We start from the raw sequence: 25,146 nt of genomic DNA, 5'->3' as shown, positions 1-25,146 counted from the left end.
GTTTAATGGATTTCCATACGAATATACATATATACTTATGTAAAGATAAAAATAAATACATAGATACTTATTACGTCCATTTATCTATGTGTGTCTACAAAGACATATATATGTATCTGTGTATATATCTATGTATGTATGTATGTATATTCATCGTTCATACTATGTATAGAATGTAGAAAAATAATAAAAAAAAAGGCTAAAATGAATGATATAATAGTGACATTAAATAAAAGATAAAATTTAAAAGGTTGAACGTTTTTTTCTTGACTTTGGGAACTGGTTTAAAGAAATAAATGGCGTTGAGATAATAAAACCGGCAATTTCAAAGGCGAGCATTTATTAATATACTTTTTTTACGAGGACAATAAAACGTTACTAAATATAAGATAATAATACCTTAATATATGCCACGTTCGTAATGCAAGCCGTATGTTTTTTTAAATATCCGTGTATATAAGTGTATATGTATGTTATATATTTCTACGCGTTTTATGCTATGCATTTGCCACATTGTTCTCGGTTGCGTTAACAAAATATATTTTTATTCTTTAAAAAAAAAATAAAAAAAAAGAAATAAATGAAAAAAAAAGCAGGGAAACGCGTTTGCCAAAACGAGAATAAATATACCGTTGTCTACGTAATTAACTTTATAATTATAGTATAAATTTTTAGAATATTCGAGAATAAAATTTAATTCGTGAAACCTACGTGTACATACACATACATAACATTATATAGGTATATAACGAATAAAAAATAGGTATATAACAAATAGATATATAACAAATTAAGAATGAATAATATAAAAAACAAAATTTATATACACACACACACACACATATAATGAAAAGAAACAAATTAAGAATGATTCCCAGTAATTAATAAAAACAAAAGTGGTGTTCATCAATGTGAAATCAATAATGAAAGGGCGTTGGATGGTTCGATGAAGCATTTAACGATCGAGGAAAAAAGTAGCAGTGAATAGGATACGCTAATAACGAGAGTAATGAAGATTACGATTCTAGTCTCGTCCTTCGGAAAGGAATTATGTTCTTTATCGTACGGCCACGGTCACGTTTTTCCTCTTATCCTCTTTCCGTTTTTTCCCTCCCTTTTTTTTCTCTTTTTCCTACCAGCCCATTCCATTTTTCTATTCTTTAACCCCCGTTGCTCATGCACGCTGATACTTTCGTGATAATGGATCGTTCGTTTCTTTCCTATCCTCTTCTTCCTTTTGTCACGATCTCCAGCTGTTCCCTCTTGTTTCTCCCATACCACTGACCCACATTTTAGAAACGCATATTTTTTCCTTTCCTCTTTCTTTTTTTCTTCCTTTCTTTCTTTCTCTCCCTCTTCTGCCTCCTCTCTCCTTCTCTCTCTCTCTCTCTCTCTCTCTCTCTCTCTCTCTCTCTCTCTCTCTGTCTCCCTATTTTATAACCGTAGTGCAAAGAGTCGTAAAAATACATACATATTTACATACATACGTATATATATATATATATTTTTGCAAGGTCGTGCCGCATATACTCGGATGGGCTTTGAGTGATAAATGACTGAAAATCAGAAAAGAGAGAAAGAACACGGGGAGTGGCATAGGGTAAAAAAGAAAGAAACCCTTTTCGCATCGGCCAAGGCCGAAGGACATTGGCAATGAACTTTCGACATCGAATCGAACGAGTAATAATATCGTTCCACGTTTTATCTTTATCCCTTCTATTGTCTACTCAATAACAAATATCGCTCGAATCCATGTTCCGATTTTTCTACTTTTTTAAGATTACACTTGCAGATATTCTTTTTGTATTTTGAGAAATTCATGATAAAACGATTAAAAGGGAAAAAGAAAAGAATGGAAAATGTAAAAAAAAAAAAAGAAGAAAAGTAAAAGATCGAACAAATATACGACAAAATAAATTCGACGTTTTGATAGATATTCGCGAAAAGCTTTCTTTGATTCTTTGGGAACGTGAAAATGTCGAACCTGCCAATCTCGTTGAGGTCCACAGTTTGTTTTGTTTTCTATTTCCCTTAGTTTTTCTCTCTTTTTAAACAACCACTCCTAACGTTGACCTACATTTTAAAAACGCCAATCTCTCTCTTTTTTTTCTCTCCTCTTTTTCTCTCTCTCTCTCTCTCTCTCTCTGTCTCTTTCTTATTCTCTCTCTCTTTTTTCCTTTTTCTATCTTTTTCTATTCTCTCTCTCTCTCTCTCTCTTTTTCTCTCTCCACCCTTCATCCCTCTTTTTTTCCTCTTTTTTTGAAGGAATCCCGTTGAAACGCATAAGAAGACCTACTTCCAAAGCTGTGAGGAAAGATCGCAGGATGTAACGACAAGTATTCAATGTAAATCATGAAGATACGAAAAATACGTTTTTTTTTTCGATTCCTCGGAACAATTTGCAATGAAGCTTCGCTCGAAAAGCTTCCCATCGTTTCTATATAGAAACAGGATTTCGCTTTTACCTCTAACATGTTCATGGTGGAAAATATATGAGTTCTTTTTCAGAATGAAACATTGCCGAAACGTCGATTTCTCTATTTCCAACAAATTTTCTTGATAATTACACAACGATATTTTTTTCCTTCTTATTAATTTTTGTTTTGCTTTTTTATTTTTATTTTTCTCCTTTTCTCTTTCTACTTTTTTTTTTTAAATATATAACAGAAGCAGGAAAAGATATAACTGATGATCGTAACTCGTAACGTAACTCGCATATAAGGATCGTACGATCGAACGAAAAGGCAACACTTGCAATTAGTCTTTGGGTAACATCGGTGAAATAATTAAATCGTTGTCGAAAAATTCGATCGAAGTAATTCCCGTGAAGCTCGATGGTACATTAAAGCATTCGAAAGGTGTAATACCGAAAGACGTTAAATCAGTGTCCAGGGAGAGACTATAACGAATCGATGTCACAGTAATTGCACAGGATTAGGTAATGGGATTAGATTCGAGAGCGGAGTAAGATGTGTGATTTCATAAAAAAAAAATTTTAATAATGACTGTTTATTAAAAATATATTCGGACTGGAAAGTACATTTCTTGCTTTCTTCCTTTTTTTTTTGTCAGATGGAAATCGAACGAACTGTCAATTAACGTTTTCACTTGTCGTAAGATAAATTGTGTTTTTAATTAAAAAAAACAAAGAATTGGAAATATATCCGTTGGACACAAGGATTTTAGATATCGAACGTGAATCTAATTCGATTGAATCACTTTCTTTTTTCTTTTTTTTTTCAAAAAGACAAAATAATCTAATCAATTAACGATTGGTAACCAACGAACAAATAAGAGCTCATCGAGTGCCTATGGATAGTTTTATTTGAAAAATCTCTCATCGCAAAACGTGACTCGATTTTCCTTTCACGGATTAACGGACGGCGAATGAAAAAAAGAAAAAGGAAAAAAAAAAGAAAAGGAAAAAGAAAAAGAAGGAAAAAAAGAAATGACAGGAAAGATACACTTAATTTGAGCGTATTCAATTTCGGCGTAGTCAAATATATTTAAGGACAGTCCCGTTTTCTAATACATAGCTAATACACTTTCATATTGAGAGAAAACTCGTCCGGTTGTTCTACAATACGGTAAATCTCTAGAGGCGATCGCGGTAATGTTATCAGAACGTAGCGTGAAATCTCATATATCACGAGAACATCCATTTGCACGGGTCTCTAGGGGACGTACAAAGAGTTGTCCAGTTGGTAGGATGCTTTTCCGGACTTGTATGTAGTAATACCAGGATATATAATCGGGTATCCCATTCATTTTGATTTCCTCACTGATTTAGACTTTACTTCGACGAATTCTCGACGAATTCGATAATGTTCTTTTTCCACTTTCATTGGAAACGAAATAAAAGGTATTCGTAATAGAATAAAAAACTTACGATATTATATATATATATTACGATATTATATATATATATACGATATTATATATATATATAAGTCGCCATTGGTACAAAAGAATGTGATAAGCTTCAAGACGAGATCTTTTTAAAGCTCGATTTATTTCTTAGTGATCTTTGTATGTATTACAAGTGGTATTATAGGTCGGGTCAAGAGATGCTTGCACGAATGGACCTTACTTTCGAGGACTCGATCTCAACCTAAATCAACGCTTAACGAGAACGTTAAAAGAAGTAGAGAGAACGAGAGAGAGAGAGAGAGAGAGAGAGAGAGAGAGAGAGAGAGAGAGAGAGAGAACCGAAAAGGACCGTTGATAAACAATGAGTGTATGTAAAGCGATTAATAACGCTCTGATGACGAACCATTTTCACAACAGCAATATCCTTTGTACGTTCTCATTTTTTATTATGTCAAATTTTCATTCAAACTCGTTTCAAGTCATAAAACTCGGGTCGTTTCAACACGAAGATCATCCAAGTTATTCAAAGAAGGTTAATCGAATGAAAAACATCGTTGAATATTAATGAAATCGAGACATGATTTCTATCAGTAATTAACACTTGATTTACAGACATTCGTTATGTACCTTATATATATATATATATATATTTATTTATTTATTAATTTATTTATTTATTTATTGAAATGTTTCTTTTTTCTTTTTTCGTCATAATGTTATTAATACGTATCGATCTAAGATCCAAAAAAATTTATGATTTTTCTAATTTCGGTTAATCGTGAAATTTGAAATTTGTCAAATCCTGATTGGGTATTTTGTAAATTTATTTATCGAATCGATAAGCTTTTATCGCGATACATAGATTCTTGAGAAATTATTTACAAATAAAAAAGAAAAAATTAAGGGAGAAAATAAAAAGATAGAGGAACGCGAGAACGAAAAAATATAATATCTAGTCGTAAAATAAGAAGTATGTATTTTCACACTTAGGTCACGTTCTCTTTTTCGATCTACTTCAATAACCCTTAAGCCTTTCGCCCTTCCACGGCTCTATTCTCTCTCTCTCTCTTTCCTTCTCTCTCTTTCCTTCTCTTACTATCTATCTATCTGACAGGTTATTTCGTACTCTGTCTTCGTAAAAACGCGACTTTCCCATCTTTTGAAATATAAGACGCACGTGTGTGCGTCTTTTCTTATAACCTGACCTCAGAGCCCAAATGTCTTTAAAACTAGAATACTTTTGCGAAATGTGGAAAAAGGAAAAAAAGAAGAAAAAAGAAACCAATCAAACGAGTACTTCGAAAGGAGAGAACTTCCTCGTAAAACTTTCATGAGAGAGTTTCTGATACTAATTACCTATTAATGGTAAGTATCTTATTTGCCCTTTAATTAAACCTTAAAAAGGGAAACAATATAAATCATGTTTGTAACTGATGAAAATTTTATTTGAATGTTTTATTTGTGAGATCAATTAGAATATTATTTTAATTAGTTTCAAAAGATAGCATTAAAAAAATCACAATAATTATATTACGGATGAAAAATTTAATCTTAAACATTTTATTTGAAAGAAATCAATTAGAAAAATGACATTAATTAATTCTCGAAAGATAGTATAAAATAATCACGATGATACTATCATCAATGAAATTCTAAATGAATATTTTATTTTTCAAATCAATTATCATAATTATCATAAATAACCACCTAAGATCTTCTTACCCATTTTGTAATTTGTGTATTTTTTATCCTGAAAATAAAATTTCAATCATTCCTTTAAGGAATCAATTCAATATTTTATAAATTAAAAACTTTGTAACTCTGAAAGAAAACCAATATCCTCCTTTTATCTTTTTTCTCACTCGAGATAAAAGTCAAATTTAAAAGAGAACAAATGTTAAAATATACTATCCTTCACAGAAAGTTAATAAACAAATCCAACGAACGTGGAGATTAGTAATTCTATCTTTGTAGTAAAGAAAAGAGATAAATACGAAAAGAGAGTACAAAGAAAACTTTCGATATTACAGGTTCTTCAAGCTTTTTGTAGTTTACAGGAAAGTTTCTAATATTTTAAAAGTTAAGTTTGTTTCCATTCTCTCAATTTGAAGTATTCTTCCCTGTGTTCGTAAAAGCAGGACTTAAATACTTTTTCCTTGTACTTTAACAAGACTTTAATGTACATCAATATTAATGTATATATATATATATATATATATATATATATATATATATATATATATATATATCGACAAATTTATATTATATCAATTAATTCTTAATAGGTAACATAAAAGAAAATTACATTAAGACTACCGAGGGTGAAAATTTACTACAATAGTTTATTTTAGAGATTAATATACATTAATAAATTAATATATATATATATATATATATATTTATATTCTATATAAATATAAATATAAATATGAATAAATAAATAAATATATATATATATATATATATATATATATATATATATATATTGTATCATCTATAATGATTTAAAATAAAATAATAAATAGGATTAGTGTCGAAAAATAAAACATCTCGTGATCAAAAACGAATTGATCGATTTTGCTTGAGTGATTATTGGTAACCATGACGCTTTTAACGATGACATTTTCTGTAAAATTGTTAAGGCTCGAAACGATCATAGATAAAGGTCACGTCTACGTAAATCGTATGATTGAGCTCCTCCCTCCAGTACCATAGATTCCTATCCGCTTCCATGGAACCAATTCCCGGTTGACCTCCTTGCGGTATGTCCTCGACACGATAATATCAACCGCCAGCTTTATCCTTGTAAACTTCCAACTTCTAAATTACCTTTTGCAAAGAATTTTCGAAATCCATCAGTGATTCTGAAGTCCATCTAATCCTTTTGTATGATCCAAATGAGACTGTGACGTTTCGTATTCCATTATAAACTTTTATCTCTAACGGACGATATGATAAAATTTTTCTTTTTTCTTTTTTTTCTTTTTTTTTTCCCCTATGTTTTTTACGTCCAATAATAAAGATGTTCGTGTCAATTAGATCTTATTTTAGTCTGATGAAATTTTTAATATTTTGTAATCTGTGAACATGTTCCTTTCTCTTTTTTTCTTTTTTTTTTTTTTAGAATGTGGACGAACATAATCAAATGTAAAAGGATAAATCTGGAAAAAAAAGAAAAGGGAAAAGAAAAAAAAGAGAAAAGAAAAGAAAAGGGGAAAAGAGAAAACAGGATAAAAGCGGAAAATTCAATTTACCTAAAGCGCGGATTCACATTGCGAACGCTATGGTACCAGGCTCTCGATGACAAACCAGATGGCAGGACAATTTGTTTTAAACTAATCTGCAATACAGTGCGAAGAACGTAATCCCTTGCTGAGAGCTAAAATAGGTGTGTTCATGCGCGCGCCCAATACTACTGAAAGGATGAAGAAACTCTCGACATTTGTACAGGAACGTTGAAACCTGAGAGAGACTCTCCTTACTATATCCTTATTTTCTAATTTTCTGTTTTTCTCTTTTGCCTTAATCTATTTACGATTCGACACGAATGGATATATTTAATCTTTCTTCCTTCTTATCTTTTTCCTATATTGGAAAAATAAATTCGAAGATCATAAAAACACTCGATAGAAATATTTTTTAACAGTTGATAATCTTACCATGTATTCTTTCCAATTAAAGCGATATATGTAAAGCGATGTATGTATATAGAACAACGATAAGATTATATTCTTACTTCTTCGTGATAATAGTTAAAAATTATATAAACGTACCAAGCCACTTTGTTGCTTTTACACGTCTCGTACATTTTTCTTTCTCTTCAACTTCCCTTTGAAAACATTGCCTCGTCTGACTTAGCAAAAGATGTCTCGTTATAAACGTGATCTTGTAGATCTCGTTAAAAGAGGTAATTGGTTCGTGGTAAAAAAGGGGATACCTTCTTTTGCAATTATCACAAAGTCGTTTAAAGAAAAGGAAATGCAAAAATGATGGAAGGAAGGAGGGCTTTGGGTAATTAGGAGAAGGCGTTTTAAATTGCAACTTAAAGTGAACAATATGGTAAAAAAAAATTATTGAATCACTTTATACGTTCCTTCTTTTTTTTCTTTTCTTAAACGTTGAATGTGCACTAATATCAAGATATTTAAAAAAAAATGTCTCAAAAAACGGCTCGTTAAAGACGAACGGAATGGAAAAAGGGGTAAAGGTATAGTATTTTGAGAAACGACCGAGTTTTCTAATTTTAATAAGAACGTTCGTGTCGACTTGACGTTTAAATTTAACCCTATAGCTACGATGGAACTGGCCGTGTAACGGGTATCGCCTCTACGGACGATTTTGTCGCGAAAATGTATGAACTTGAACGAAATTAGCTATCGGTGCTTCGATGCCTTTAACTACGGATTTAATCGTATATATTTATTTTAATATTAAGTAAATGGTAACATTGCTTTAAATTATAATATATTTTTATTTATATCGATAATTAAAAATTCCGAACGATCATAATCGTTTACATTTTCTCTAGAAACTTAAGTATTTTGTACACAACTTTCAAGAATCCAAATGGTGTATAGTTACTATAATAGTTCTTCGTTAAGAAAACGTCGTCCACAGAGAGTCCACGTTCTTCATTCTCAAAAAATGAGTTAATTGAGAATTATTACTGTAGTAACTTGTAGTAACTAATATTCTTACGAAGAAAATGTAAAAGGAGGGGGCAACTTCTTTATTGTATTTACTCGTATTACCATTTCATTGAATGTACTTCCTTTGACGAGATATAGAAAAAAAAAGAACAAAAAAAACATGATAAAGAAAGGTTACGATCTAATAGCGAAAGTTCTACTATAGTACGATATACAATTTCTCTATCTCTCTTGAGGATTGAATTCTGACATGGTAGTTGTCTTCTTTGTCGACGGAACAAATTTCGTTGCTGTTCCGACGAGATATTTTTTACTACAGTTTAAAGACCGATGAAATTGTCGAGAGATAGAAGAAGATAAAAAAGATATAGAGATAGATAGAGATAGATATAGAGTGATAACAAAGATGAAGAATTTGCATTGTACCATACCCGTTGCTCTTCTACACTTCATTGAAACGTTTGAAAGAATAGCGCCAGAGCTTCGCTTTTATGTCTCTCTTTCTTTCTCTATCTATCTATCTATCTATCTATCTATCTCTCTCTCTCTCTTTCTCTTTTTCTTTCTCTTTTTCTTTCTCTTTTTCTTCTTTGTTCTAGCATCAACATATGTACATAAACACAAAGTTACCACTTTTATCTCATTTACATTAAAATCAAGAACTCATTAAAATCATATTTACATTTTACTAATCGGACGTAAATATTTTCAATCGTGCAAAATCGTGTAATAATAGAATATTTTAAAAATTGTTCCACAATTCTATACGAACCGCTCATTTGGCAAATCGATTAACTCCATAAAACAAAAAGTAGAAGAAATGTAATGAAATGATATAAATTGCTATTTAAAATTCTCTTTAAAATATAAATTCAAATAAATGTTATAGAATGTTAATATAAATGCAAATGTAGCTTTCATTTAACGACTTTATAAAGTGAATAAGATAAAATAGTCCTTAGAATAATTGTTATTACTGAAATAAATTATTTTTTATTCAATGGCCGAAAAAAATTTTGCTATTTATTAGTATTACATAATGGAAATTTATTATGAATATAAAGAGTGAGGACTCCATTAAGTGCTTTCTACACTTAAATTTTTTAAAAAATTCAAAAAGTAATCGAATTGATTTGTGAAGAACGGCTCATATATCGATATTTTATCCGATACAGAAAAAGAACGTCTATTTCATGGTCTAAAATTAAAGAGAGTTTTTTCTTATAAAATTTCTACATTTAGTTGATGCACTTACTTATACGATGCACTTACGAAATTAAGTGATCGATTGAGGAAAAACCAAACAGTCAAAGATTAAAAATGACAATCCGGTGCTAAGTAAGAGAATACGTTGAAATCAAACTTACATCTTTGTAATTATCACGCGAACATTTCATCCGTGGAAGATTATTTGATCATTGAATATTTTAAAAATTGTGAATACCTATACATACATACATACATACGATATATCGACATCTATGTCTTTTACATCGATCTTTATCGATACAAAAGAAAAATGTAAATTTCATGATTAAAGTTCAAGAGAGTTTGTTCTTATAAAATTTATTTACATTTCGTCGATAGCGTACGTACTTTTATGATGCACTTACGATATTAAATGATCGATCGAGGAGAGACCGAATAGTCAAAGTTGAACGACGATATTTCTATGCTGTAAAATTCGTTGAAATCAAATTTATATCTTTGTAACTTCGCGCAAACATTTTTACATGCAAGATCATATGATCATTGAATATTTTAAAAATTATAGATACATATGTATGTGTATGTATTTTGTATGTATATCGAAATCTGTTTTTTTAAATTAACCTTTTTCGATACAAACAAAGAAAAAGATAAAGGAAAGGAAAAGAAAACGTGAATCTAATGGTCAAAATCCAAAGAGAGTTTGTTCTTATAAAATTTTTACATTTTTGTCGATGCACATACGAAATTGGATGATCGATCTAGAACGGTCTAAGCTTAACGACGACAGTTCGGTGCTTTCGAAGCAAGTTTACGTCTCTTTCAGATTGATCGAAACGTTGAACTTTAGCAAGAACCATGCGAATATATCATTGGCCTTGTCAGATTGCGGATTGCGGATTGTAAAGCTTTCGAATCGTACTCTAAAGTCGCTTTGCTATAATACCAAACAGGGGATAGAGCTTCTTTCGAAATACACATAGGTATGTACATATGTGTATATACATAGCTAACTACGTATAGAGCAAAAGGAGGTCTGCCTTCTGTTCCGTTTGAATTATAGACGCTTTGAAAACTCGACATTTCACCTCTAAGAGTTACCATTCGCTTCGTAGAAAAGATAGATACTAATATATCGTGTATTGTATGTGTGTGTGTATGTAAATGGTAATAACAACGTACTATGTACATAAATGTTATACGTGTATATTTATATCTTACGTTAGAATTATCTATTATGTTATACCATTTCCTTTATCACCTTTCCAACCATTTTCTTTTAAAAATTATTTATAACAAAATAATAGTCGAAGTACGAACGAAGCATCCTTTTCCTTGTCAAACAGGTTGTATGTCGTTTGTGATACTAAGAATGAAGGTTTTTCAAGGTTGCTTAAGATGGACGTTCTATCTGTGTTTTAGATATATAATTTATCGAGAAAATCATTTAAATCGCTTATACGTTGCGGCTTAGGTAATATTATGTCAATGTATATCGAATAGGTTACAAATCAAATGACATAGATTATATGATCTATTGATATATAGATGTAGAAATATATAAATCTTTAAATCTACATGTATGTATATACAGATATAAAGATTTATAGATCTGCTAACATATTAGAGATTATAAGATTTATGTCAATTTTGATCTATAATATAAATGCATATCTTTTCGTAATATCGAAATATCAGTCTAAACTTTCTCTTTCGTAATAAAATTTGTCCTTTATATTGTTTATAATATCGTTTCTCAAACTACGGGTGACAGTCCGTCTAAAATTTTAATCGAAAAACTTGTAAAAAAAGTTTCTATTAAGTTTTAGTAAAATGTTTTTGCAAATTCGCGATAATATCGTAGTAACAAGTCGTATCTTTAAAATAATATACAACGACTTCGATCTATTAGATTCTTAAAAATTATTTATTATAAACGTTTTTAGCCAATTTGATCATTATGAAAGGAATTTATTGATAATAGTACAATAAAAAGATTGAGAAATGTTTTCTTTATAATCTACATACCACGACGTCCGACATTTATCTCATTCGATTTTCATACATTTTTTTTATCTCCTATATAGAACATAGTATACGAGAGAAAAGTAATAATATGCTAGCTCGAAAAATTGTGAATGTTTTCAGTACATATATTACTGAACGCTTACATCATAACAACAGTTGTCTCTTAAAATCTATCGCTCTTTCTGTTTACGTTATACTTACTTTACCGTTTCTATTCCACAGTAATTCTAAAAGTTCTCTCTCTCTCTCTCTCTCTCTCTCTCTCTCTCTCTCTCTCTATCCCTCTCTCTAAAGGAACAAATATTTATCTTTCTTTTTTATTTCTATTTTTATTTTTTATTTTTTATTTTTTTATCATTGTTCGAATGAAAAACAAAGACATAAATGCTCAATGCAATTACTTTTAATTTAATTAGATATTAGGTAATATGGATTATATGGGGGAAAATATAAAAAGAGATAGATAAACGTGACGATGGACATTAATGTTGTCACATCAAATTCCTCTCGTAAAACGTTCTGCTCGGTAAAGTTTTAGCGTACGACGGAAGTTCGTTTAGGAAAGAACTATAGTAATAGTTAAGAGAATTACGGTCAAACTAATTCGTTTTCTTATTAGTCTCGCGGAAATTTATGTAAAAGAATTTTGCTTCACGTCTCTCCTTCTTCCCGTCCCATCCACGCCCCTGACCCGCCTTCCTTATATCACCACGACAAAAAAATAAATTCCACGAGAAGTTTGTTCCTCCTGAAGAGAAAGAAAATTCTAACTTAACCACTTCCATTTCCTTTTACCCTGACAGGAAATCTTTCTACTAAAGTTCATTTCCTATTTTTTGATTAATGCACGTTTTTATAAAATATTAAATCTGACTAAAAGTCGACATAAAAAATAGAAATTCTCTTTAAATAAATCATATAAATGTTCACCATCTCTATAATTTCCATATTAAAAGTTTGGTTAATCTTCATTCCGTTCACCGTTTGACCTATGCTACATATATTATATATACATATGTACACATATATACCAATATCGATTTGATAAAATTTGTTGACCACAACCGCTAGTGATCCAAAACCAAATGCAAACCAAGCAAATTAATTTTCTTGAGTTTCAAACATACATATGGTAGAAATATCATGGAAATGTAGACGCTTTAGATACAAATAGAAAATATTATTGATAAAAGTTAGAATTTTCATTTTGTAATTAAGAAGTATTTCCTTATTAAAGTTACATGTATATCTGATATTTCAAATATATTTCTATAACGAAAAATAATTATCGTTGATATTAAGTCTACGACGAATGATAAAAAAGAAAAGAGTTTAAATAATATTGAAAAAAAAATTGAGCGAGTCGATAAAGCAAAGGGAAATTTGCTAATCGATTCGGTTCGAAACAAAGCGAGACGAGTCCATTAGGTTTGGAAATTAGTTTTGTTTTTCAATGTCAATCCTGTGTCGACGAAAATGACCGGCTGCTAAAGAAGAACGGTGGGAAAAGGGTGATTGAGTGGGTTTGAGAAGAGTAAATGCAGGTAATTACATTTCCCGATAGATACAGGGCAAACGTTATTCGTGTTGCAATATTGGTTTCGTTATTTATCGATTTAGTTTAATTTTCCTCTTTCAAAATTATCGTAACAATTATAATATCTACAATAATAGATTATTACGATTAAACAAATAATTTCAAATTCAATGTTAAAGAGAAAAATGGTCTAGTCATATTGTTAAATGACTACAAAGCTTTCAGCTGATATTATACATAAGTCAAGCGAGATAACTCTATCTCAAAAGAGTAGTTTAATTACTTAACCGCAGAAAGTGGAAGCGTACGTATGAATTTCCTTAAACTCTATGCCTATATCGGCCTTTATTAAACATCCAACGATGAGAGTTTGCCAAAGTAACTATACTAAGAAATATATCCCCGTATACAAAGGAACTTTCTATGTATGTACTTTCATCGAAGTTTCTTCGTTCTGTAGACATAATTTTTATTGTTCTTTATAATTTTTTCTTTCTTTCTAATCGTACAGAAGAAGAAGAAGGAAAAAAAAGAAGAAAAAGAAGTTTCTTCACAATAAAATGCATCAACTAAATAAAACATTTCCTTGAACAAAGTTTTTTCAAAGAAAGGGAGGTACCCTTGTTAAACTTTATCCAGAAATATAGGATATAGAGTGATACGAATCTGAAAAGGAATAATTATTCGACGAACGATGTCTCTCTCTCTCTCTCTCCCTCTCTCTTTCTCGTTGAATTGAAATTTTTGGTCTAGTAAAGAAGAGGAAAAAGAGTCGAGTTCGATTGTTATAAATATTTCATGAAGAAAAATGTAGAATGTCTAAGCGATTCCACGTAAAGTACTTAAGATACATTCATTTTTGAGTTTACGTACAACGAGAAAAGACTTTTCCACAGTCTCATAACTTCCGCTGAGAACTAAAAAATATACGGTCGCTTCTGAACGCAGCGTAAACTTCTCTCTGCGTACTTTTCTAGCGCGTAATAACATTGAGAAGTCACTTAAACTTTTCAAACCATTTCAAAACTTTTCGTCTCTCTCTCTATATATATATATATATTATATATATTATATATATATATATATCATATATCATATATATATCATATAATATATATATATATATATATATATATATATATATATATATCGTTCATTCGTTCGTTGGATTAAAGAACGTAGATTCTAATAAACACATTTCTTTTTAAATAACTTTAGTCAAAGAAAAATATGAAAAAGGAACGTTATACGTCAAGTATTTGCTTATCGATAGGAAATCTCGTTTATGCGTTATATTATTTTTCCCGTTTTTTTGACATTTTATATTTTATCGGAGAGAAGAAAAAATCGATTAAATTTCTTCGTTTTGTTTATGTCGATAGAAAAAGGAGTAGAAAAATGCCGGAAGAAATAGTAGGTTTTTAATATCCATATCGTGTGCCTTTTACGTTCCACACATATATATATAAATATATATATTATATATATATATATATATATATATATATATATATGTAAATATATATGTATATCTGAGGAAGCAATCCTTTCGAATATTTATTACGGACGTAAAGCGTTACCCACGTTGAAGAGTAATATCCTGATGTATACTGTTTATCGCAGACAGGAACGACTTACTATCGAGTTACTACAATCTTCCTCAAATTACAGGAAATCGTGAAAATTGGAGAAACTAATATCAATAGTTTTATATCGAAATGTGAAGAACGTTTTATTTATTTATTGATTATTTTTCTCTTTTATTTTTTATTCCCCACGCCTCGATATTCTTAAAGCATTTAGATTAAAATACATCTTCTATAAAGAAGATCTTAAGAATTTTTTGTTATCTACTATCGTTTAATCGACTATATAAGTTAGAAAAAAAGAAAAAATTCATCTCACAGATTATCTCTATTTTAATTAAATGCTTTTAAATAAATCGTTATGATAAATTATGATTAAAATCTTACAATGGATATTTAGAGAATGTATTATGTTTTTTAGTTATATACCCATGTGTATATGTATATATATACATACATATATATATATATATATATATATATATATATATATATATACTTATACATACATATACATTCATACATATGTATATACACATACAGACACATACACAAACATTATATAGATATAGTTATATACGTATTAAATTGTCTACATATTCCTAGTACAGGAAGACGTGTAAATAAAGTTGATCGTAGAAATAACAGTTGCTATTTCCGTAGCGTAACATAACCATAGAATCGATTTAAAGCTCCGGCTTTCGATCTTCCACAACGATGTAGGCGATCGGTTATACTACAGTTTACATTTATACTATATATATATATATACACATACGCATGCACGCACATACATATACACAAGTAGTATAGTCGAGTTTACATACGAATCGCTGCGAGTAGTACAGCTCGGTATGTGATCAGACGGAGAATCGAAAAGGCTGATAGATTTTTTTCTCTTCTTTTTCTTTTTTGTTTCATAGCTTTCAAAAAAATTGCTCGATACTATTGGTAACTTCTGAAAAAGATCTATTCTATTTCTTTCGAATGATCACATATCGAGTCATTTAAAAAGAACAATGGATGTACAGTTTTCAACTCTACTGAAGTAGCGATACGTGAATTTTTGATTTTAGCCGAAGCAGGAATCGCCGTAGCCGCGGAATTGAAACAACCCGAAGAAAGAACGGAAGAAGAAAAAATGGCACTTCTGGGTAAACCAAAACTGGGTGAAGTGTCCAAAGCGCAAATAAGAATTAAAGAATCAAAGGAGTTCAAAAATACCGTAGATAAACTCGTTCAGAGGGCGAACGCTTCGATATTGCTCGGTAAGTCGTACATTTTCTTTCTTTTTCTAAATGCAATTGAATTCTTTCCAATTGTCAATTTATTTTCTTTTTCTTTTTCTTTTCCTCTTTTTTTTTTCTTTGGATTTATGCCAAAAACATAACGTTGTACATTGTAACATATATATACTCTTATATACTTGAAGTAGTGAAACTTCGTAGCTCGTAACTGATATCATTTCTTTTATAGTTATGATCTTAAAGGATAAAGAAATTTCGAATGTTTATTGAAGAGCATGAAGACAAATTTATTTAATCGGGGCAAATTGAATCGACGAAATTTCATGTTTCTTCTAAATGTCGAAATACACGTAAAGAATTTGATAATTCATTGAACTTTTCGTGATAAAATGGTTGATGTATTCAGGAAACAGATATTAAACTTCTAAGGTAATTCTATCGACGATAACTTACGTGACTCTACGTGATTTCTGTAGAAAAAATAAAAAAAAAGAGAAAGGAAAAAATAGAAGAAAAAAAGAGAGAGAAAAAACGAAAGTTTTAAATGAACAAGTAGTTCGAACAGTAAGTAAGTACTTAGAAAAAGGAAATGATTCATCATCGTTCTAGAAATTACAGTTCACAAGAGTCATTAATCCTTTAAAGCCATCATGTTGATGATGATGACTGTAGTCGTTGAAACTTTATTATCCTTCGCTGTTTATAAACTTATGAGAAAAACAAATTTAATTAAAAATTATTATTATTATTATTTATTTATTTATTTATTTATTTTGTTTTCATTATTATTATTTTTTTCATTTTTTCGTTTTTTAGTCTTGTTTCCTTGGGTCGTTGAACCGATCAGACGATGTTTAATCTCATCCCTGCCAAGTTTAATCTCACTCTTCTGCATTGAGAAATGTTTTCGTTATGCTACATGTTTTCAGAATAATGGCTCTTTGTATTTCTTCGTGGATATATGTTTTCAGTTTGAATCGCGTTAGTGCATTTTATATGTCTTTTAAACGAACCGGCATTGTGCGTAGTATCATGTTTATTATTACGACAACTATAATAATTATTATTTATTATTAAAATATTATAAATGCAAAATAATATAGAAGTTAATATATTTTTTTTTCTTTTCACGAGTTGTAAATAAATAAATCGATTGCGTAGTATCATGTTTATTATTACGACAACTATAATAATTATTATTTATTATTAAAATATTATAAATGCAAAATAATATAGAAGTTAATATATTTTTTTTCTTTTCACGAGTTGTAAATAAATAAATCGATTGCATTCAATACACATTACTTATTTATTATTTATTTGATATTGCATGAAATTACATTTCGAGATGATTCAATAATTTTTAAACGAATTGAATGTGTAACGTTTTAAAATTGATCATCGAAATCTTTTTGTCGCGATTCGAAATATTAATTTAAAAAAAAAAAATCGATGAAATTTTAATTTAGAACGTGTTAATATCGTTTACTAAAGGACATATAGCGACTCGTGAAATAATGCGAAATTCGAATAATTTGAATACTCTCGTGAGCTTTTTAATCGGACGACCAAAAGTCAAACGCTTTCAAGTGGAAAGAAAGAAGATAGGTAGGTAGGTAGGTAGATAGGTAGGAAGGAAGGAAGGAAGGAAGGAGAGCAGCTGAAATGATTGCTTTCACAAAGAGTGAGGGTGGTTAAGGTAGAGAGAAAGAGAAAGAGAAAGAGAGAGAGAGAGAGAGAGAGAGAGAGAGAGAGAAAGAGAAAGAGAAAGAGAAAGAGAAAGAGAAAGAGAATAGGTCGAAACTAGAATCGACGAACAAAAGACACACCAGTATAATAAGGCAATTCGATAGCGAGTCTTCCGCAAAGCGACGTCGATTATCAAGAATGGCCTTGAGAAGTCTTCTTTTCTCTTCATGGCATTAGGGATCTACTCGTGCTCCATGAAATAGTTTTCTATACGTTTCGTTTATCGAATAAGAGTACATATACACTATTGTTTCCCTTAACGAATCCTTTATTCATTTAAAGAACGTACGCGTTATACTTCTCATTATACTTTAAATGTTTTCTTTCTTTTTCTTTTTTTTCTTTTTTTTTCTCCTTCTCTACAACAAAGTGACGGGTTTAAATGGTAGCAATGGCCATTCTTTTAACGAGACAATTAAAACTACGAGAACCTGTTAAAGGTCCTAAAGGTGTGGAGTAAGCGTCGTGAAAACAATTTTTCTTTTTTTTTCTTCTTTTTTTTTTTTTTTTTTTTTTTAGTTGAACGCGGAGTCATTATTTGGAGTAGAAAGCTTTCATCAAACAACAAACCAACATATAATTTATACGCTTTAGCCTGTATTTGTACACATTCAATCTCTCTCTCTCTCTCTCTCTCTCTCTCTCTCTCTCTCTCTCCATTTGTCTCTTATTTGAGAGAGAAAGAGAAAGAAAGTGCGTTAGCATCTCATTACTAAGAGTTTATGCAACTCGTTATTCATCCAGTTTCAATTTCTCTTTTCTCTTCTTTTACATTTCTCCCTTTTGGCAAACAAATTATATTTTTTGTTCAACGCAGAATGTCGAGTAAAAGCTCCGATAAACCAAATATTGGCCACTTCCCTTTCGCCAAGCGTTACAACCTCTTTCTCTTTTTTCTCTATCTTTTAATATTTACAGACTAAAATGATTCAACGGAACCACGAGAATGAAAGGATTTTTCAATTGAGAAAACTATGAACATGATAAAGAACCAGAAATAGAGAAAGAGAAAGGGAACAAAGGAAGAACAACTTTATTATTAACTCGTGTTATTCAAGAAACAGGCTTTATATATTAGAACAAAGATGAAAATGGAAACATTGATCATTTACCAAAGAGACAAGATTGGTCCCTGAATCCCTTAACATTTTTGAGAATCTTGAATTCTCGAGGCTATACTACGACGGATTTATAGAACGATGTGCAAATAATCTGGAAATGCATTGCAATGCGGTATCTTCGAACGTATCTCCCAGGATACGTAGACGTATCTATCGCTTCTTGAATAGTTCGATTTTACGTAACTCTTAACAGCGAGGCCCTCTCCAGATACGAGATACTGAAGAGAGAGGAGAAAAAATGGATTCGTGTATCCTAGCAGGGTTAGAAAATTGACCAAACTTCGGCTCTCTCTTTCTCTAACTCTCTCTTTCTATTTATCTACCTATCTGTCTATCTATCTACTTCTCTTTCTCTCTCTCTCTCTCTCAATCTTTATTTTTCTATCTATCTACCTCTCTCTCTTTCTCAATCTTTTTCTTTCTATCTATCTACCTATCTACTTATCCGTTTATCTCTCTCTCTCTCTCTCTCTATCTATCTATCTATCTACCTATTTATCTATCACTCTTTCTCTCTTTCTCTCTCAATTTCTCTCTCTTTCTCTCTCTCTCTCTCTTTCATTCTCCCTATTTCTCGATTTCTCGATCGCTCTCGAAAAGAATAGTTGAGTCGAATTCTCGCGTTAAAAAGACATTTTCGAAGCCCTTGATACCCTGTCGCATCGTGGTCGTAATTCAGGCTCTATCCCAAGGGGTGGTTTTACCAGTGGCTTTTACTCGGCTACTGTCGAGGAGTACGTAAGCTTACGTACATATGTAGTCGTCCGGAAAGGATACTCGTAGAAATCCTGAAATATGACTTACAGGGACGAGCTCCTGGAAGGAACAGTTTACGGAAGCATTAACTGTCAGTGGTGGCGACGAAGAGGACGATGCGGAAGGAGGAGGAAGTGGAGAAGGAGGAGAGTCCTCATCTCCAACACCAACCGATTATCTCATGCACTCTATCACTATCTTCTGGAAGGTTCTCTTTGCCTTCGTACCACCTACCGGTAAGTCTCATCGCTAACTCATCCTTTGTTACGATTTTCTTCTTTCCTTTATTTTTTTTTTTTCATTTCTTTCCTTTTTTCTATTCTGATTTTCTTCCAGTAACAATTTATCGTAATTCGTATCTTCTTAGGATATTCTTAATTCCCTTGCGATATGATTTATTTTTTTTAGTACATTAACGTTTTTCTTATATCTTGGATATCTCATCCATATTTGTACGGGTACATATGTATATTTAAATATCGCACGTGTATAAATCGAAAGCAATTATAAAATAAAACTGTTTTCAATTTCAATCTGTTTTATTAAAAATAAAGAAATGACTCACAAGTGTTTGAAATTAATCATAAGAGTAAAACTAGTGTTATCACAATAGCATGTAACTTCGTAAAACAGAAGGTTAAATATTTTAGTTGAATAAAAGCTTGAAAAAAAAAGAGAGGAGTAAAAGTAAAGCGGGTGTGGAGTAGATAAAGAAGGAAGGAGGATGGGAGGAAGAAAGGAAGGAAGGAAGGGGGAGGTACAAAGGGAAGGGAAATAGAATCGAGGGGAGAGATTTGCTAACGTAAATCAAACGTTCTTTGTTTTTGACAAGAAAAAACAACGAGAGGAAGTAGGGGGTTTAATTGTTTGTGTATGCGTATCCTCTATGCGTGTACGAGAGTTCTGGCAAATCCGGCGCGTTTACGTCACCCGTGGTTTTCGTAATAACAAAGAGAAACGACTGCAGTTGAAAACCGTTGTGGTTTCTCGCCTTGTAATCGTCGTCGCAACCACTCGACCGTGAAGCTTCCATAGTGGGTAAATGTAGGTAACGTGTCGACTGCTTCAACAATGGTGGTTTATGATCACCGTGGTAACAAGAGACAGATAGATTGAAGTGGCGGGAGGGTAAAGGAAGAAGAGAAGAGTAGAGAAATCATGTATCATTTACATACCGACAAATTTCTCTTCGATCAAAAGGAAAGTGACCATTTAGATCCATATTATATCTATATATGTACGTGTATCATCCTTTTAAGCTTACAAACGTTTAATTTTGTAATTCACTTATTCCATAATTTAATTCCTGTTAAATACATTTCTAAAGTTCATTTGATTTAATATTTTATTACTATATTTCGTAATAACGATAAACATAATCATCATCGTAGATCACTATCAGGATAATAACAATATTTCAAAGATAGTAATCCGACAGAAATAATAATCTTTCGGAGACATTAATTCGTCAGAAAATAGTAACTTGTAGGAAACAGTAATCCGTTAATGTAATAATAATCTGTCAAAAATATTAATACATTAAAAAGATATTAATCTGACAAAAATTTTTTAAAATCCTCTAGGAAAATAACGATCCATCAGAAATAATAATCAGAATTAGTAATAGTGTCAGATAGAAAAATATTATTCTCTGATAAAGTGAGCACAATTATGATATATCACGGATACAAACACGCGAACATTCCTGGCGTACAATTATTCATTTATCATAGTGGCTATAAGATAGAAAAAATGGCACTAAAATTTATATAGAGAAAGCAACTCCACTGTGAAAGAAATTTCGTATCGAATAGTATGCAGAGCTTTTCCAATTAGTTTTTTTTTTCTTTCACGTCGCGTTAATAAATCTTTATTCATATGTGTTAAATAAGTAATAAAGGCGGCAAAGATACGAGCCTAGCGAACGTTCTCAAGGCTATCGAGTACTTATACGTAACGAGAATAGGTTATATACTATGATATAGGAGAGCGGGTGGTTTACAATCGCGCTTCGGATGTTACCGGGTCGACAGCCACTCGATAAACCCTCGAGCGAAAGTAAAGAGTGTTTCTGACACACACATTCTCTCTCTCTCTCTCTCTCTCTCTCTCTCTCTCTCTTTTTCTCTTTGTCTTCCTCTTCCTCTTTTGTGATAATAATTTACAGATCTAATATACATATACTAACGGCAATTAATAACATACAGAGAATTTCCTTCGATAAACTTAAACTTTCTTTTAAACTTACCTTACGTTACTTAACTTACCTTTCAGTGTTTTATACGCATACACACACACACACATAATTGTGTTTTAAGAATATTCATGCGTGTATCGAGGATAAATTCAAATTGGAGAATTACATTGTTATAGATAGATATTACGAAATATCGTATAATTTTATGGAGATAAATAATTTTATAAGAAAACAAAATTGATAAAGATTTATATAAAAAAAATTATATGAATTGATAGAATGAAATTGTTCTTGTTATTATATATCAATTATATAAATATCAAAAGTATGTAAATAAGGACTAGGTAATTTGTTCATTCTAAAAAAAGAGGGGCGGATTTAGTTTCGAATTTTCACGAGTTTCGAATGGGAAAATAAACCCTTGGAAATATGAAAAATGTATTATTCATGTGTAAGTACTTCAACATGTAAGTGGCTATAACGAGAAAAAAAAGGCTCTACGTCAGGCAACCAGACGAGCATGTAACTCCCGAGGTTTATGTAGGTCAATGCCTTTTCAAGAAAATTATGTAGATCAGTGTGTCAACATAAACATACTTTATTTACATGAGAATATCTTCTGCAACTCGTAGATGATTCAAATATCCCCGGTGCAAGCTAAAATTACAAAAACTTCGAAAAATTTTGAAAAACTTTCAAAATTCTTACACCAAGTTCGTATTTCTTCTTTCTTGTTACGTAAATGAAAAAAAAAAAAGAAAATTTAGTAAATTTTTTCTCCTTAACTATTATCTTTCACCGTTCATTCTTGTCTACAAACCTTTATATAAAAAAAAAAAATAATAAATATAAAGAAAAAAAAAGAAAAGATAGAACAGCTACGAAAAGATTTTTTAATGTAACATTAAAATCCAATCATTTTCGGAAAGATGCATTCTCGAAGAGAGAGAGAGAGAGAGAGAGAGAGAGAGAGAGAGAGAGAAAGAAAGAGAGACAAGACTTCATCTTTGTTGAAACAATACTGGCGAACTTAAAACGCGAAAAGAAAATTAAAATTTTCGTTCTTTTAGATCCATAATCATTGCCATATAATATATTTCTTAAAAATACGTTTGCAATTGCTCGAAAGCAAAGAACATTTACATTATTCTATAGATTTTCTGTCGTTATTCGGTTCGCTAAACATTTATATTTTCAACATCATCATAGAAAGATGTGACCAGACGATGAAGCAATTTCTCTAAATCCACCGAAGAGAAAATTATTAAAAGAAGAAGAGAAGACATCCGCTCGTTGGTTTCTAGATGGTTGAACGTAGAAAATTACGAAGTAATCGAATGACGAAATGAGAAACGCTTAACTCGAAACTCGAAATGAATTAACGATTTAGTTGCATACGCTCGATTTTCTTTAAAACTTGGAACTATTCCTTTCGAGAAATAACATCACCGGTTGGTTAATGGCTTCGAATCATGGAATAGAGAGAAAAAGAGGACAGAGGAAATGGCAGTAGTAAGAGAAGGGAAGATATAAGGATAAGGGGGTAAGAGATCCTACCTTAAGGGGGAAGAACGGTAAGGGATACCCGAGGGATTTGCGGTTTCTTCATTGTCTACCGGTTAAAGATCTTTCGTCTTTCTCTTCCTCGTGAAATTATCCTTATTGGAATAACGAAAATCCTTTAGAGGGAAACCTGCCCTTTTACACAAACCAAAGGCGACTTCTAATAGTTCCTTTGGCTTTCACATTCTCATTGATTTTTTTTCATAGCCAGCTTTCTAATGTTGTGCTTAAATTTATCTTCTCTCTCTCTCTCTCTCTCTCTCTCTCTTTCTATATTCCTCTTTTTTCCTTTTCTTTTCTCCTTTAAAAAAAAAGAGAGAGAGAGAGAGAGAGAGAAAGAGGATACGTCGTTTGCGATTCGATGAACTTTGCAGTATCTTCCTAAGGATGAGTTATCAGGGATCTCACCTTCCTTAGCCTCTGAGATTGGCTGCGAACCACTTCCCCCGATGTTCTTTGAAGAAATATGCAAAGATATACAAGGTGCAACCGCTTAATAAAGCTCATGTATTATTCAGCTTCGCAAAGGCGCTGAAACGTTTATCTGATATCCAACTAAGAGATTGAGAGCGAAAGAGACAAAGGCTATTCGTAAAAAAAAGAAAAAGAAGAAAAAAATACAAAATAACATCTAAATAAACACCCGTTAAATTCCAAGTTATTTATTCGTGTAGGTTTTCGTTCAAGCCACGTGAGTCACGGATAGATTTATGAAACGTTAAGTTTAGTTATGATATTTCTAAAACCGAAAGAAAAAATGATTAATGAAAATATAAAGGTATGATATTATATAACATAGACCATAAGCGCAAAACATAAAATCGTTATTAGTGTTTAAAAAATGTTTCTTTATTCTTTAGCGTACATCCAATGATTTTTTCAAGAGTAATATATATATATATATATATATATATATATATATATATATATATATTCTAAATGATCCTTGAGAAAAAGTCGAACGGATTGTCAAGAGTGTGAATCCCAAATGTATCGGTATGAAACAATATAAACTTTTATTTTATATTTTATTTATCACAAAATTATGTGTACATATAATTGGATGAATAATTGATATATAATATATCATTTTTATACTCGTATTATTTATTATTTATATATTGTGTGAGAGAATTATATGACTCTCGCTGTATAGCAATAAAAAGTAATAATTAGAATTAAAGAGATACAATTGATAATTTAAAACGATAATAATACATTCCCCTTATGATTTAAAAATGCAGAACCATGTTGCGTGACCTATTAATGATCCACGATATGAAAATGATATTATATACCTACGACAACTATGCATCAGCTGATAATATTATAAAGCATTTCCATGATCATGTTTCATTTTACGTAAAATAAATACAACCATCTTAATGTAAAATCCAACGCAGATCACACGGTGACCTATACGGCCATTCAATTTGTTAATGTATCAACCAAAATCGAAATTGAATTCGAACGAAACGTTCGAGAAATTTTCATGAATTTTACATAGATATATTATATCTATCTAATGGAATAATAATATTGTTATATATTATAACAATATTGTATTATAATAATAATACATTTTTTCAAATGTCTACGATGTACAGATTTTTACAATATACAATTTTTACAAA

The 25,146-nt window shown here is 30.8% G+C and overlaps 1 protein-coding gene across 1 annotated transcript in view; it reads left to right on the top strand.

Moving 5' to 3' along the window:
• Positions 1-25,146, top strand: part of LOC124432919 (sodium/calcium exchanger 1) — a 72,447-nt gene that overhangs the window by 18,753 nt on the left and 28,548 nt on the right. The window contains exons 4-5 of the mRNA XM_046982258.1: positions 15,956-16,147; positions 19,803-19,988. Of these exons, the coding sequence (XP_046838214.1) occupies positions 15,956-16,147; positions 19,803-19,988 (378 nt within the window). The remainder of the gene's footprint in view (positions 1-15,955; positions 16,148-19,802; positions 19,989-25,146) is intronic.

This window comes from Vespa crabro, chromosome 2 (assembly GCF_910589235.1).
Source record: "Vespa crabro chromosome 2, iyVesCrab1.2, whole genome shotgun sequence".
In the NCBI taxonomy this organism is placed as follows: domain Eukaryota; kingdom Metazoa; phylum Arthropoda; class Insecta; order Hymenoptera; family Vespidae; genus Vespa; species Vespa crabro.
This window is presented reverse-complemented; position numbering and strand designations above follow the sequence as displayed.